Below are 15,623 nucleotides of genomic sequence, written 5' to 3' on the forward strand. Positions count from 1 at the left end.
CTCATACCCTTTCTTTAAAATCATAGGGAACAAAAATCGAGAATATATCATACAAAAATAGACTCCCGGAATTTTTTGAAATTTTGTAGGGTTTTCCTAAGTATGAAATAGTATTTAAGAATCTCGGGAGGATTTTGGACTAATTTGGGATGAAAAGTTTGAAAAAAACAAAGTTTTGGCCTCAAAGATATTTTTTCAATTTTTCTTTAATTTTTTTTAATTTTTTTAAATAATTTTTCTTTATTTTTCCCCAAACTTTAAGACAATTAAATAATACGGTACAAAATGTAATTAAGGGAAAATGATGAGAATTGAATCAAAAGTTTTTTCTATTTTTTTAAAAAAATTTCTATAAATTTTCTGAATTTACAAATATTTAAATGATATATTACAAATAAAATAAACAAAGAGAAAGAGAAATCGGTTCGGAACCGGTTTAGGAAGTTAGGCGGTTTAAGGAAAAACTGGTGAGGGGGTCAATTGGTTAAGGAGTCAATGGGTCAAAGGGCCAAGCCACGTGTGTGTCGTGCTGCAAGAGGGGTGATAAGGGTAGGCTTGGATCAGGGGCGTGGAAGAACCGTGACCGTCCATGGGAAATGATGATCAGGTGACTGAGATGGCTCCACGTGATGCATTTGGGCAAAAAGAGGATAGGGCACCACGTGTCAGTCAGCGGGTGGATGGGTGTGTGCGGTTGGGGATTGATGATGTGGCTTGATCTTGGCCGCATAAGGAAACATGGATCGGACAGAAGGAAGCAGGTATGCACGGATCTCTGACATTGTAGAGACTTAAAGAATTATCAAAATTAAATAATAAAAAGGAAATTTTAAAGGGGTCACAGCCGTTCGTCGACGAAGCGGCTTATTGGGATCGTTGACGGCGACACTTGTCTCCTCAACGAGGAATTACTGAGAGGGCTATTTCAGGGCCTGAAATTTGTCGAAGAAGGTTATGAGTTCGTTGACGAACTCCCTTTTTGGTCTCGTCGACGAAGCCAGGAGTATAAATAGCTCAAACTCGGGTTTTCAGCGAGAATCCTGCATGCAACCCTTTTCTCTCTCTCTCTACATTACGTCCTTAACTCCTTATCTCTTCGATCTAGGCCCGGTTCTTTACCGGATTGACAATCCGAAGCCGCCACGCTACTCCTAGGAAGTTTCTCTTCATTTCTGCAGGAGTGGATCGTTGGTTATGCTAACTTAAGAACCATCCCAAAATTTGGGTAAGTTAGTTAATTTCAGTATTATTGAGTATTTGGTGTTTTTTGACTAAAGAGAATATGTTAGGAAAGGAAATACTGAAGTTTTGTTGGGGAAAATATTAATTTCAAGGTGTTGTACTGGGAACACTATAGGTATAGGAATCAAGGGTTTTGTGAGCTTCTCAGTAAGTCAGGTAAGGAGATAAATTAAGTCAAAAATTTTCATGAAATTATTTATTATTTTATAACATTAAATTTTAGGAAAATACGTATATTATATAATTATGTTTGGAAAAAACTGTTATGAATAAGGATATGTTTTAAACGTGTTTTATCAGAAAATATGATTTTGGGAACAGATTTTACATTCAGTAGATTATCCATTTTTGTGTGGCATGAGTTTAAATTTCCATATAATTATGTATGTCTGAATAATATGCCTCTTAGTTGTAGTTTATCTGCACTTTCTTTCTGTCATTCCCTAGCTCTCAATTTTGCAGAGCTTCTTCCTCTCTTTATTTCTGTAGAGCTCTCTCCTCTTTCAAATCTGCAGAGCTTTCTCAATAGTCTCTCTAATGCTTCTTTTTCTTCTCACTTCTCTCTTTTTCTTTGCAGAGCTTTCTCTTTAGCTCTCAAAATTGTTCCCCTTCCCTCAATTTCTACAGTGCTCTCTCTCTCTCTCTCTCTCTCTCTCTCTCTCATTCTAATTGCCCTTTCTCTCAATCTCTGCAGTGTGCTCTCCCTGAAGCCCCTTAGAGCTTTGGGGTCAAATTGGCTTCCCACAAGGCTCCCCTCCAATAGAATTCTCTTTTTATTCCTACGCTATTGGCAAGGAATATTTCCTTTTAGCAGTTTTAATTCTCTCCCTCTCCCTACGCATATGTGATTTCATTTCACATTTTATTTTATTTTATTTTTTGAGTTTTAGTTAACAAACTGTCTTTGTTGCTCTCTTTGTGCGCAGGTGACTTGGGGAATGCTTCCGGCTATTCCAGCTGGCAATCTGGGATTGGATCTGCTTTGGTTTTCATCTTCCCTCTACTTATTATTTTTTGTAATTTTTGTGTGCACTTCACATATTGGATGTATCCCCGTGTTTCATTTCCCTGCAACATTTCCTTGTATCTGCTTTTTACCTCTCTCTATCTTTGTATTTTTATTTCCCTGTATGTATTTCATTTCCCTGTATTTTGCATTTTCCCTGTATCTTCCAATTGTAACTTTCTGAATGTGCACTTTTTGTATTCTTTTTTACGGTTAAATGTAACTTGCGACATTTCTTTGTACTCAGAATTTTGGGCACGTGACCCTTTCCTTTAGTAAAATACATGACCTCATGTGCTTTTTAATTTGGACTAAAATCCCAATGTCAAAACTAAACCTGGTAATAAAACCTGGCCTTAAGACTTGAAAAAAATACCCAATCTTAAAATTAAAATACCTATTCTTAAAATTAAAGGGCTAAAATCTAATAATTCAATTCAAAATTTTGAAAGACTCCTTTTAAAAAAAAAAAAAAATTTCAAAGACCCAAATTAAAAATTGAAAAACTCAATTTCCAACTGAAAAGAATAAAGGAACTCAAAAATTAAAATTAAAAGGACTTAAAAACTCTTTCTTAATCACGACTTGACTCAGAATATCGGGACTCATTTTGAAAAATAAAATCAATTTTTGAAATTAATGGATCCAACTAAAAGTAACCGGTAGTAGGACTCAATTTTTGAAAATACAGGATTTGATTTACAATTCCTGGACTAAAATTGTTAGAAACTAGAAGAAGTTAATTTTGAAATTAAGTGATCTAATTGAAAATAACTAGTGCCTGAATCTGAAATGAAAGGACTCAATTTGGAAGCTCGAGACTAAAAAACTTCGTTTTGAAAAAAGGCTCCCTTTTGAGATAAATCGGGACTCACTTACTGACGACCGGGACTCGATTGGAATTTTTTTCAAAAGGACCTTTCAATTTTCGGGATTTAAAGTCAGCTTTATTATGTTGGGTTAAGTCAGGGTGGCCTAATTAAAATTGGGATGTCTACAGAGTCAATTTGTTGATATAAAGATGGAAAATTATTCTACTGTTATTGTAAAAATTCTAGAAACATATAAAAGAATAAAAATGACTAATTAATCATGAAAATTTATAGTAATTATAATGTGATGAAATGTTTGTTAGATAACATTTTCAAAACTAATGACAAAACAGATCATAAAATTATATATATAGTTCAATAATATAAGTTACTAATTTCACTAATTTAACCCAAGTTGTTATGTTATTAAATATGGTTTTCAGCCAGACTTGAAAAGCGATCCATATTTCAACTATCAGACTCAAACTTATTTTTAAACTATATTTTATTTTTTAAAGATATGATAATCATTTACTTTGGAGAAAATTGTATACAAAAAATGTTATAATTATCTTAGTATTTTTTTCTAAATATTAGCATCATTTATATATTTTATATATTTATTTTTTTAAAAAAAATAATAACTAGATTATATTGTTATGCTTATATCGACTAGTTGACTCAAATAAGTTGAATTAGTGAGACTAGTTAACCTAAGAATTAGATGTTCGATTCACTTATATATATCTTAATTTTCAAGAAATATTGTACAAATTTATTAAATTAATGTCGTTTTTATAAATATATTTTTCCTCAATTAAATGAAAAGGGTAAATTTGTCATTTTGTTAAGGATAAATTTTTCATTTTTTTAATGTAAACTTAACTATTGACTAACAGAAAGTTCTTTTGTTCATAAAATTAAATCTCAAGAAATATTTTTTAGTAGTATTTAAAAAATTGAGGGTTAAAGTGTCATATTAAAAATACTCATAGGGTGTTGCTAGATTTTACCCTTATTAAGAATTGAATAGAATAAAATGAAATATAAAAAAAAATTGTGTAGAAATACAATAATTTTTAAAAATAATTTCTTAGACTAAAACTCGTGTTATTCAATCCAATAGGGAATATAAAAGGAATATGCATTTTTAAGGGAAATTTGGAAATAATTATTTATTATCAATTCCATGATATTAATTCATAGTAAATTTTGCTTTGTCATTTAGGTTAGGATGACAACACATCACCTTTGTAAATTATCACATAAATGCTATGATTGTTACATTGAGATGAGTTAAATGAGAAATGAGATTTGAGATAAGTTACTTCCTATTTTATTAATTAGATCAACTCAGTGGTCTCTAATAAACAAAGAAAATGTTAACACCTATGGGCATGGTACGGTGGAAAGACATCAGCATGTAAGGAGCATCAGGGGTTCAATTCTCAATAGATGTGCAATGTGTATCCTGGGTTTATGATTGACCAAACGTCCAACTAATGCACGGAAACCGTGTCTGCATCCGGACTTTACCCTGATCAGTGAGACCTGAGAGAGGAGGACGCTAATGCATGGGTTTGGTGCCACACTGAGGGGGGTCCGAAGGGCTCGTCGATGGCCGAAGTTCACGCGTCATAAAAAAATAAAAAACAAAGAAAATGTCTATCTTTGAATTTATTAAAGTTCAGTACCCACATTCTTCTTAATTATTTCTAAATGAGCGTAATGAGAAATTTTATTGTACGATTCGTAGGGGGATCCTCCTAGAGTAGCATTCTTGAAAAAACTTTATGCATCTTTGGTGTGTAAACGAGAGTTGCTTCAACTAGTTTGGGCTTATCGTGAATTTGAATTGGTTTGGATCGATCTATTGCAAATGATATAAATAACATGAAATGAAAGAATAGAGTAAGAAATAATGTAAGATTATGCGCACATAATAAAAATGAAGAACTGTAAAAAATAGAGAAAACATAGTAATTTTGTTTGATTTACCAGTTCCTCAGATATAAAAGTTAAGGAAAATTTTTCTATTATATAGTGAATCAATTCTCTTAGGATTTCAATATTGATTGATAACTATAGCTAGTCCCCTCGCAAAACTGTCTAAATATTCTTATATAACAATATATAAATATCAAGTCTCACAATAGCATACCACAACATTAGTTAATTGTTGACCCCATATAATGAAATAACACATATACAATAAGATTATGTTGTAAGACCTCTTTAGTCACCATTTAACATGACTTTGAATTCATTTGTTATAGCCCCAAGAGGGTGAGTATTGGTTACTTATACGTCAAAGAGAGAGTGTGAGTATTGGGTCGACCTTAACTTTTATGTTAGTTAGATTCACTTTCTTAGTAGAATAATAGAAAATAAATAAAGATAATACATTTAGAAGCTCTGAATAATTGAATGAAAGTATTATTTATTTATTTATATATACATATTTTTTTATTTATTTATATTCGCGGCATTTTCGTGATAGATTTGGGGCAAGTTTTAGTTAAGCATAGCAGTGTTTAGATCAAGGAGGATATAGAATGGGAAAATACATTTTCTACTTGCTATTTTAATTAAACTTGACTCGGATCATAAAATTTATCCCAGTTACCGTTTCAAATCTATTTAAAAACCATCAAATTTGTCTCTATAATAATGGGTAAAAGCGAACTATCATGAACTCGAATCCATTCTCAACCTTACTCTAACAAGTGGAAAAAAAAAAACGCTACTTCTATATTTGTCTTCATCCTACGCCTTTTCCCTTCCCACTATCCCATTCTAGACCAAACTAATGTTAAGCTGAAATAGAAACGGAGAAAATATGGAAATGGAGAAAATGGAAACGCATTAAAGAGAATGAGCTGTAGTTGCACATCAAATTCATTCTATCAAAAACAAAATTATCACGTACTAAAATAATCTATTAAATACCACGTGCTCATCATCCCATTAGAATGCAATAACTTCGTTCCTTCTATATCTATCCTATGTATCTATAAATAAGAATATTTGTGTTGTGTGAAGTGCGCAAGTGAGAAGAGTTGAGTGAGAGAAAGAGAAAAGTATGAGAAGAGTTGAGTAGAGTGTGTGTCTCCTCCTCTTGTTTTTCTCTAGGTCTCTCTCTCTTTGACAAGAAAACATTCAATGCTTCATTAACTAGAGCCAAAGCAATTCATGCTCTAACCTAAATTTTAAATAATTTTGGACCATCCCATTTACAAGAACAATTAATTAAACCAGCCTTTATTCAATTGATGCCAGGGCTTTTGCCGCGTCTAATTGAGAAAGTGACTCCAGTTCTGATGAACACACAGCGAGGAAATGCATTCTTCCACGCAGCTCCCCCTTTCTTATTTTCAAGTAGAAGAATTAAATTCTACACGACTGTCAAACGTTGATCCAACCTCCCACATGCCTTATTCGGCAGAGGGGAACCCCTCATTTATAGCTTATGCTTTTAACACCAGAATAAATATTTGCATTCAAAAAGTAAAAGGCAATGAGTTTGTTTTTATTTTTAATTTCTAGATTTTCACAATAATTATAAGAAAGATAACTTTATTTTTTTAATTTTTTTAAAAATTATATAAGGAAGTACCCAAGACTAGGAATTTTGAAATTTGAATTTCTACTTGTGTGCATTCGGATGATATTTAACGTATAATTCACATAAATTAAAGTTTAATATTTTACAAACCGCTTGGTATGCAAGAATGGAATTGAACAAAATAAAATTAGTCTGTATAATTTGTAAATTATCTATATAATTGTTCATACTACTCTATCCTCAATTAATTCATTTTCAACATACTCAAATTTAATATGTTTGTATGCAAAGTAAGAATTAATTTTTTTTTAAAAAAAATACATATTTTAGAATATAATTTTTAAAAAATAGAAAATAGGATGATATTTTTGTATTTATTTAAAAATTTTAAAATAAAAATACAACTATTTTCACACAAAAAATAAAGTCAAAATTTTTATTGTTTTTAATTTATTTTACACAAATGTTGTAATAATAAAAAATTGATTTTTTAAATATTTTTTGAAGAATAAAATAAAAAACAAAAATATTTTTCCAATTAAATAGATCTTTAAATTTTGACCATCTAAATGTGTCTTAAATAACCTTAATAAATGGCTGTAATTATGAACTCAACAGAATTAGCAACTCGTTTATTTATTTATTCACAGCTTTTAATGCTTAAATGCAAAAGCATTGTTCCCGAGGCATTCTTCTTCACTCCCGGCGCCCATGTAGGCTTTAAAATTTCCAAAGGCATATTTCACATATATATATATATATATATATATATATTACGCAGAAACTGTGGCCACCCAGTGCGGCACCAAATTTACGAAATAATGGGCCTATTTTTTTATCCTTTTCCATTTAAATATTTGAGTTTGATTTCAGACACAACGATTTTGAACCCTTGATTGTGTGGCAGACCCGACTCAAACCTTACTATCTGAGTAAGTTCAACGAAGCGTCCTCATTCATAGGCTAGCTTTTAAGACGTAGGCTAGCTTTTAAGATTTATTATGTCTATTCATGATTTTCACAAATGATCAATCACATATTATTAAAATTGTGAATCACGACATTTTTCATGTAACAATGTTTTCATAAGCAATTTGTTTCAAAAAGGGGAGTCAAATTAGTATTTAAAGAAGAAAATTCATCTTGTAGGTGAAGTTCTTAATTTTTTTTTCTTCACCATTTGGCCTCGATTTTAAATTTTGATCTAACCTTGATTTTCGTTAACATATCTTTTTTACTCACTTTTTCTTTCACATAGGGTCGAATTTGTATTTAAAGAATGAAATTCATTATATTAATAACGTTCTAAAAATCTTCTTTTTCTTTGTCAATTTGAGCATATTTCAAATTTCGATTTAACCTTATTTTTTAACCACAACATGCACATGCTCGCGTGTTTTTGAATAGTGTATTCAATCTCAAATTTCTCTTTGTAAGTTAATTTTCGAGCTTTTTAAATGATGGGAAAAGAATAGAGATATTTAACATAATTAGTAGATGGATCAATTCAAGAAAAAAAAACTCACAATTTTTTTAGACAAAATATTCCAATGTATTTATCTCATATTATGTTAAAATTAAAAGACACCAACCTCCTCTAATCTTTAAAAAATAACATTAACTTTCTTTAATATTTAAATATAATTAAAGTGGTCTTAGGATTTTTTAATTAAAATTTCAGAGTTTGAGTCTTATGGGTACGATTTTTTATTTAAGATAGTACCTTAATATTTAAGTGTAGAATGGTAAAGATGGACAAACCCATTATTTCAGTTGACTAATCGAGTGTCCAAAAGGTATCCGACACAATTAATTTTTTTTAAAAAAATTGAAAATATAACTTAATGTTATATTTCAAAATTAATGACAATTTAATACATTTCTTTTAATATGACTATCATTTGACCTTCATTTTTTTACTCTTTTTCTAATGCTTAAATTTTCATTTGCCCAAATTATTAGCACTGAAGGAGTCCATAGGTGTGCTCGATACGTATGAATGAGCACCAACTTGATCCAAAAGCTTAACCCTTTTGGGTCTTGGGCTATACCATGTATATAAGCACCCATCAAATACTCATTCTTTCTAATGTTGGACAAACTTCACAAGTAAAATTCTCAACACAGACCTATTCATAACTATGTATATACTTCAAGTACCAAAAATTAAGAGACAAGAATTGTAACTCCATTCAGTATCAAGAGTTTTTATATACAATCAATATAAAAAAAGGACGTCAACATGGTAGCATCACTATGCTACTCTATGCTTATGTTTATATATGTTTGTTTCATGAATTTATCAATTAATCTTATCCTTAATTTAAAATTAACCAAAGCTCAATAGTTCAGTTGAATAAGTCTATTAAAGTTCAAGTTAAGCTCGACTTGACTTTATGACCAATAAGCTTAAGCATATTTAACTCAACATCTCAACTCAAACTCGAATGATATTCTTATGAATAAGTTTAGGCTAGTATATTATTCAAGTCTATTTGAACTGGACTCAAGCCCTTAAATAGAAATTTAACTAATAAGATTGAATGTACCAAACATGTGTATCTACAAAGTTATTATGGTATTTATTATATGGGCTCATATGGAAATTTATACAAGAGACCTCTTTCTCTACGTGCTCGTGTGTCTGTGTTTTAAATGTTAGACTTGTGATAAATTGGTCCTATACTCATTAAAGTAGGAGGATTTGTGTCATGGACCTAGTGGTGAATGTGTGTAAATATAATTATTTTTAAAAGTGTACCTACTCTATGTTTAAAGAGATCTTGAATTTGAAGTTGTATTAGATTTGAATAAGATATAATATAAAATTGTCTTAAAATTTGTTCAAATCTACTCAAATCTAAACTTAAGGTTCGAAATCCATGTTCCTAAATACTGTATCACTGAAAATGTTTCCACTAAGGTCTAAATTCAAATTAAAAAATTAAGACATGTTATCTCTACTATTAGTTAAAAGGCAGATTATGAATTTTAGTACACTCATAGATGGTGTTTGGAAGTGTGGTTTCTGATTTTTAATTTATATTTGTATGAATTTGGATGAGATTCAATATAATTTTGCACTATTTTTATTAAATCGACACAAATCTAAATATAAGATTTGAAATCCAAACTCTTAAGCATAGTGTTAGTATCCTAAAATATTCTATTTCCAAAGATTTTTACCTATAGTAAAATTTTCACTTATGGGCAATTTAGTAAATATAGATCATGCAAATATAATTATTCAATGACTATCAATGACTGTCCATATTCTCTTATTGAAAATATTCTTATATAACTAATCATACGATAACTGAAAATCACAAAATATACACATCGCATGTACTTGTAATTAGCAGTTATGATGACTCACAATTAACCAAAGATCTTACATACGCCCCACAATGTTATGGTTTAAACTTTGAACAAGGGATATTATTTCCAAGTTATTAAGTGTTAACCTTAAAAGTTTCACGAAAATAAAAAATAGAAAGAGAGATAAAGCACTCTCTTGCATACTTTAATCTCAATAAATTTCTCAAAAAAAAAAAACACAATAAATGACATTAAAATTATTTATTCTGGAAACAAAAATTCAATAACCAAAAGTTGGAACTTTTATATCAAATATTAATACTCGAATCTTAAAAAGAATAATAAATATATGAAACAAAAATGAGTTATTTTCTATTATATAATTTAGGGTAAAAGATACTTACCTCCTTGAAATTTGGTAAAAAGAAAAACAAAAAACTTTCTTAAGGTTTCAAAAATGTCAAAAATATTTTCTAAAATTTTAAAAATACTACATACTTCCTTGAGGTTTGTCAAAAAAAAAAAAAATGCAAATATTTTTTAATTATTTTTTATTTTTTTACAAAATATAAGGAGATGTTTATGTCTTTGACAAATTTTAAGGGAGGTATCTGAAAATTTTAAAACCTCAAAAGAGGTATATGAAATTTTGAAACCTTATGCAGGTCATTGTCTTTTTATCAAACCTTAAGAGAGGTTACTTGTTTTTAATCACATAATTTAAACATAAATTTTTTAAAAAAATTCATCTAAAACTGAAAATAACAATAATAGGGCTTGGTTTTGGTTTATTTGGAGGTTGGAGGACTCCTTGTCCTTTGCATCCAAACAAGTCTTCTAGCTATTAAATTACAAGTGGAACAAGATAATTAAGAAAGGAGGAAAGAAAGGGATTGGGTGGTACAAACCCGTTGTTAAAGTGCAAATTGACAAAGGGTACCCTTCTGGCTTTCCCCAAACTGGCAAACTTGAAGGGACAGTCCCGGCCGACAAAGGTCATTCCAATGGGTATATTTGTAATTTCAAATCCCATTGCCCGCATTATATTTTGTGGACCGTTACAATTACATTATTATGCTGATATTGACGTGCGTAGGGGCATTATGGTCACAGTAAATCAAATATTGAATATGGGACGGTTGTCTCGTGAGCACATGACCGGTTAAAGAAAATAAATAACAGAGGGTCCCATCACGAGCTGCACGTGCCCTAGGCACGTGCGATTTAGAGGTACTCGCGGGTCTACTGTATTAATATGGTCAACACCTAGGAGCTCCCGACGCGCGGATCTCGGGTTCACCGATGGGTTGACTTTGGGGTCAGTATATCGGATCTGCGGTCAATGGAAGCCGGTTGCAATTTAATATGATTGGCCGCGTAGCGTGGGATCAGGAGCTCCAGCTTTTCTTAGTGCGTTGGACGGACAGCCACCATGGCTGAACTTGATTGGTAGCTTCATTGCCATTTTTCTCTTCGAAGTTCACCCTGGTCAGATCTCTGTTTGTCTTACCAGAAATGGGTTCTATGATTCTCTCCATTTTCCCTTAATTCTTTCGATTTTCTCAGCATCTCTCAGTTCCCGAGAAAACATTTTCTAGGTGCTCATGAAGTTATGAAAACAGAGCAAAGGCTCCCACTTTCCATGCTTCGTACTTCGCAACCATTGCCTTTTATGTGTCTGCAGCTCAGAGCCTCTTAGCTGTCTCTGAGCAAAATACGAATTGTGCCGTACTAAAATTTCATCTTTTCAGGCGAAAGTTTAAAATATATGGTCATCCATGCGATGACGTAATTGCAGCAGAGCAGAGCTCGTCAGATGTATCCTCAAATGTATTGAGTTCAATCGCTCTGTTTTGCTAATTTACTGGAAGAATTTAGAATTCATCTGGGAAATGGGAAATTCTCGGGCTCTTCTCTTTTTCTTGATTCAATTTCTCATTTTCAATTTTCTCATTCCGGCCTCCGTCGGGCAATTGAGCCGATCAGAAACCCGAACCATTTTCCGACTCCGACAGCTTCTTGAACACCCAGAAGTTCTTAAGGGATGGACGAACTGGACCAACTTGTGTTATCTCCCTCCCTCGCCTTCTCTCGTGATTGTCTGCTCAGAAAATCGTGTAACTGAATTAACCGTCGTCGGGAACAAAACCTCCCCTGCTCACACTCCAAAACCAGCTTCTGGGAATTTCGCAGTTTCTCGGGAAACTCTGTCTGAGAAATTCTCCATTAATTCTCTCTTCACCACTGTAACGAGGCTCGCAAACTTGAGAGTTCTCTCACTTGTGTCGTTGGGAATATGGGGTCAATTGCCCGGAAAAATCAATCGGCTCCGGTCACTTGAAGTTCTGAACATCAGTTCGAATTACATTTACGGCGAAATGCCGGCGTCGATCGCCTCCTTGAAGAACCTCACAAGTCTGAATTTTGCTGATAATTTGTTCAATGGGAGTGTTCCAGATCTTGGGAGCTTAGCAGTTCTCGAAGAATTGGATTTGAGTTACAATCAACTTGGAGGTAAATTCCCCACTCTGGGGAGCAATCTAGTGAGTGTTATATTGAGAAACAATTCTCTGAGATCAAATGTTCCGAAAGGACTAGCTAGCTTTGATCGGCTCCGGCGATTGGACATTTCTTCGAACCATTTCGCCGGTCCTATTCCCTCTCCCCTGTTTTCTATGTCCTCAATTCAGTACCTCAACTTGGCTGAGAACCAACTCACTGGAGTACTCCCGAAGAACACATCTTGCACTGATGAACTTGAATTTTTAGACATTTCTCACAATCTATTAATAGGAAAATTGCCTTCCTGCATTGAATTGAAGTCCGCAAATCGGACAGTAGACTTTTCATGGAACTGCTTAACCAGTGGAAACTCAAATTATCAGCATCCATATTCATTCTGCAACAGAGGAGCATTGGCTGTCAAGCCTATTGTAGAGGCAGAGGAGCAAAAGTCGAGCATCAAACTCCGTTCAATACTTGGCATCTGTGGAGGCATTTTGGGAGCCATTCTGGTTATGGGGTTGCTGATTTTTGCCATTTTCAGAAGAGCAAAAGCAAAGAAAGCTGAAAGCAAAGAGTCGGAAGGTCCCAGCGCCGATAAGGCTTTCGTTCACAGCTCGCCGAGAGCGATCTTCAATGCAGGTAAGGCCTATTTTCTGCCATTCTTACTTTCTTACAGTATGATGGATAGTAATAGTCGATGAACTTTTCTTCCAATTTGATCATTTCCTGAGATATTGCTTAACTTTCGCTGTTGTTTTGAATTTTGCTGGTTATGTGATTGACACTTGAGCTCTGCATTCCTAAGGGCATGTGCCTCGAACAATGAGGTCGGCGTCACTCGGGTTCACACCGTATCATGTTTTCAGCTTGGAGGAAATGGAAGACGTAACGAACAACTTTGATCCATCAAATTTTATGGGGGAAGGACCTCAGGGACAGGTATGGCCATGGGTTCAACTGTCTGTAAGATGGAATTCCCCAGTACCAAACCTAACAGAATTCTCTTCCAATGTACAGATTTATAAGGGTTGGCTGAGAAATGGAGCAATGGTTTCGGTGAGATGTCTCCAGTTAAAGCAGAGGCATTCGCCTCAAAGCTTGCTGCAGTATGTGGCAGTAATTTCAAAGCTGAGGCATCAGAATTTGGTTAGTGTTCTTGGACACTGCATTGTCACATATGAGGACTATCCTGCTAGCACCGTCTTTATAGTCCTCCAACACATTTCAAATGGGTCACTGAGGGATCATCTTGTAGGTAAAGCCAACTTCTCTGACTAATTTCAGCAAAGCCTTAGAACTCTGTAGTGTAGTAGGATCATGACACATTTCTAATCTCGCAGATGAGAGAAAGAGGGAGGTGCTGAAATGGCCCCAAAGAATGGCAATCACCATTGGTGTCGTGAGGGGAATCCATTTCTTGCACACCGGGGTTGCGCCCGGCATCTTCGGGAACGATTTGAAGATAGAGAACGTTCTGTTGGATGAGAATCTCACTGCGAAGATCAGTAACTACAACGTGCCCTTGCCATCTAAGGTCAGGACTCAAAAAGTCGTGAATCATATTTCGGGCATAACATCATTGATCAATTCAGTCTGTTGTCTGAAGCTGTTCTTAATGCTGATCTTGAATTCTGCAGGTAGGCTCAGAAAGCCCTTTGAATGGGAAAGCCATCGCCAATCGTCTCAACGGGTATTCCTTTTTCTTCCTGCAAATTCTCTTTTTATGTTCCTTTCAACCGTCTATCCCAAATCCCAAATCATCATAAAAAGTTCAACTTGCAGTGCTGAAAATTCAGAAAAGAAGGATGTCTATCAGCTGGGTATGATTCTCGTGGAAGTCATTACGGGCAGACGGATAACCTCGGAGGCCGAATTGAAAGACCTGAAACACCAGGTATTGGCTCATTTCATTCTGATTTTCACGAAAACTCTTACGTCAAAACAAAAAATCCTCTGCCAATGCAGCCATACGACACTTCTGAAACTTTTAACTGGTTTGAACTTGGCTGTTTACCTTACAGCTAGAGAATGGTTTAATGGAAGCACCAGCAGTTCTAAGGGCAGCTGCAGATTCATCTATTCAGGGCACTTTCGCATACCAATCATTGAGAACCACTGCTGAAATCACCATTAATTGTCTCTCTGAAGATCCGAGCAAGCGCCCATCACTGGAGGATGTTCTATGGAATTTGCAGTACTCATTCCAAGTGCAGGAGGGATGGACCAGCAGTGGAAGTCTAAGCACAAGGCTGTAGTGTCATGGTGCTTTAATTAAATTGTTCTTATTTTGCTTTTAAGTCCTTGTAGTTTGTCTTTTCTTTGTAATATAGTTCAGCGAGTTTCTGAATAAAATTGCATACAAGTTTGTATTTACTTATCTGATCTCCACGTATTAATCTGTTCTGCAATTTCCAACAAACCATAAAATATTCATGAGGAATAATCATATTTTTTAGAACAAAAATGTATTGAAAGTATGTACCAAAATGAGTTCATGTTCCAAAATTTTAGGCCATCAAATTGAATCAACTGGAAGAATGGGGGACGCTATATTATTATTGTTCATTTATTTATTTATTTTTATTTTGTTATCATAGCAACTTATTTATTATAGATGCGATAACAGTGTTTAATGAACAAAGAATATTAAATCATGAGAAAAATAAATAAATAAATAAGGTAGGGAGAAATTGTTTCAAAAAGTTAAAAATTCACGTGGGAATGAGATTCTCATGTTTTGCAAGAATTCCTCTTTTGAGGTAAATTCCAAGTTAACCCACGGAAAACAGGTGATGAATATCAAATTTCTGGAAATATTCATGCATCCACCACACAAAATCATACTTGATTCCTTCAAAAATTTCCCTTTGAAAAGTGATACTATATTTTTTCAATAATCACATTTTGACAAAGTGAAGCGTAACTGGCGTCCCAATACCATTCAGTATTTATATTTCATGTATTAACTTCTATTTTTCTCAATGAAATGGTGTATTTGTCCTCAATTCTTTTTTTAACATTTTTAAGGCATTTTGAGGGTATGGCATTAAAGAAATCACATCTAAGTAGATGATATATATGGAGAGCTTTATTTATTTTGAACGTTTATTGAGTGATCTCCATTGTTATTTTTGGAAGTCCACAATTCTCTAGCCGCAACAAGATATTGTTGTAG

General features: G+C 33.4%; 1 protein-coding gene across 1 annotated transcript; it reads left to right on the plus strand.

The window, feature by feature from the left end:
• Window positions 1–10,842: 10,842 nt before the first annotated feature.
• On the plus strand, window positions 10,843–14,821 carry LOC131144904 (probable LRR receptor-like serine/threonine-protein kinase At1g14390). The gene is made up of 7 exons (XM_058093852.1): window positions 10,843–13,087; window positions 13,254–13,387; window positions 13,466–13,703; window positions 13,789–13,982; window positions 14,086–14,138; window positions 14,231–14,342; window positions 14,470–14,821. Exons 1-7 carry the CDS (start codon window positions 11,836–11,838, stop codon window positions 14,701–14,703), a joined length of 2,217 nt encoding a protein of 738 aa, XP_057949835.1. The 5' UTR covers window positions 10,843–11,835; the 3' UTR covers window positions 14,704–14,821.
• The last annotated feature ends 802 nt before the right edge of the window (window positions 14,822–15,623 follow it).

The sequence above is a fragment of the Malania oleifera genome, chromosome 12 (genome assembly GCF_029873635.1).
Source record: "Malania oleifera isolate guangnan ecotype guangnan chromosome 12, ASM2987363v1, whole genome shotgun sequence".
Lineage (NCBI taxonomy): Eukaryota > Viridiplantae > Streptophyta > Magnoliopsida > Santalales > Ximeniaceae > Malania > Malania oleifera.

Coding starts and splice junctions, on each gene's coding strand:
- LOC131144904 (XM_058093852.1), top strand. CDS start 11,836: ATGGGAAATTCTCGGGCTCTTCTCTTTTTCTTGATTCAATTTCTCATT. Junction 13,388..13,465: donor GGGAAGGACCTCAGGGACAG/GTATGGCCATGG, acceptor TCCAATGTACAG/ATTTATAAGGGTTGGCTGAG. Junction 13,983..14,085: donor ACGTGCCCTTGCCATCTAAG/GTCAGGACTCAA, acceptor TGAATTCTGCAG/GTAGGCTCAGAAAGCCCTTT.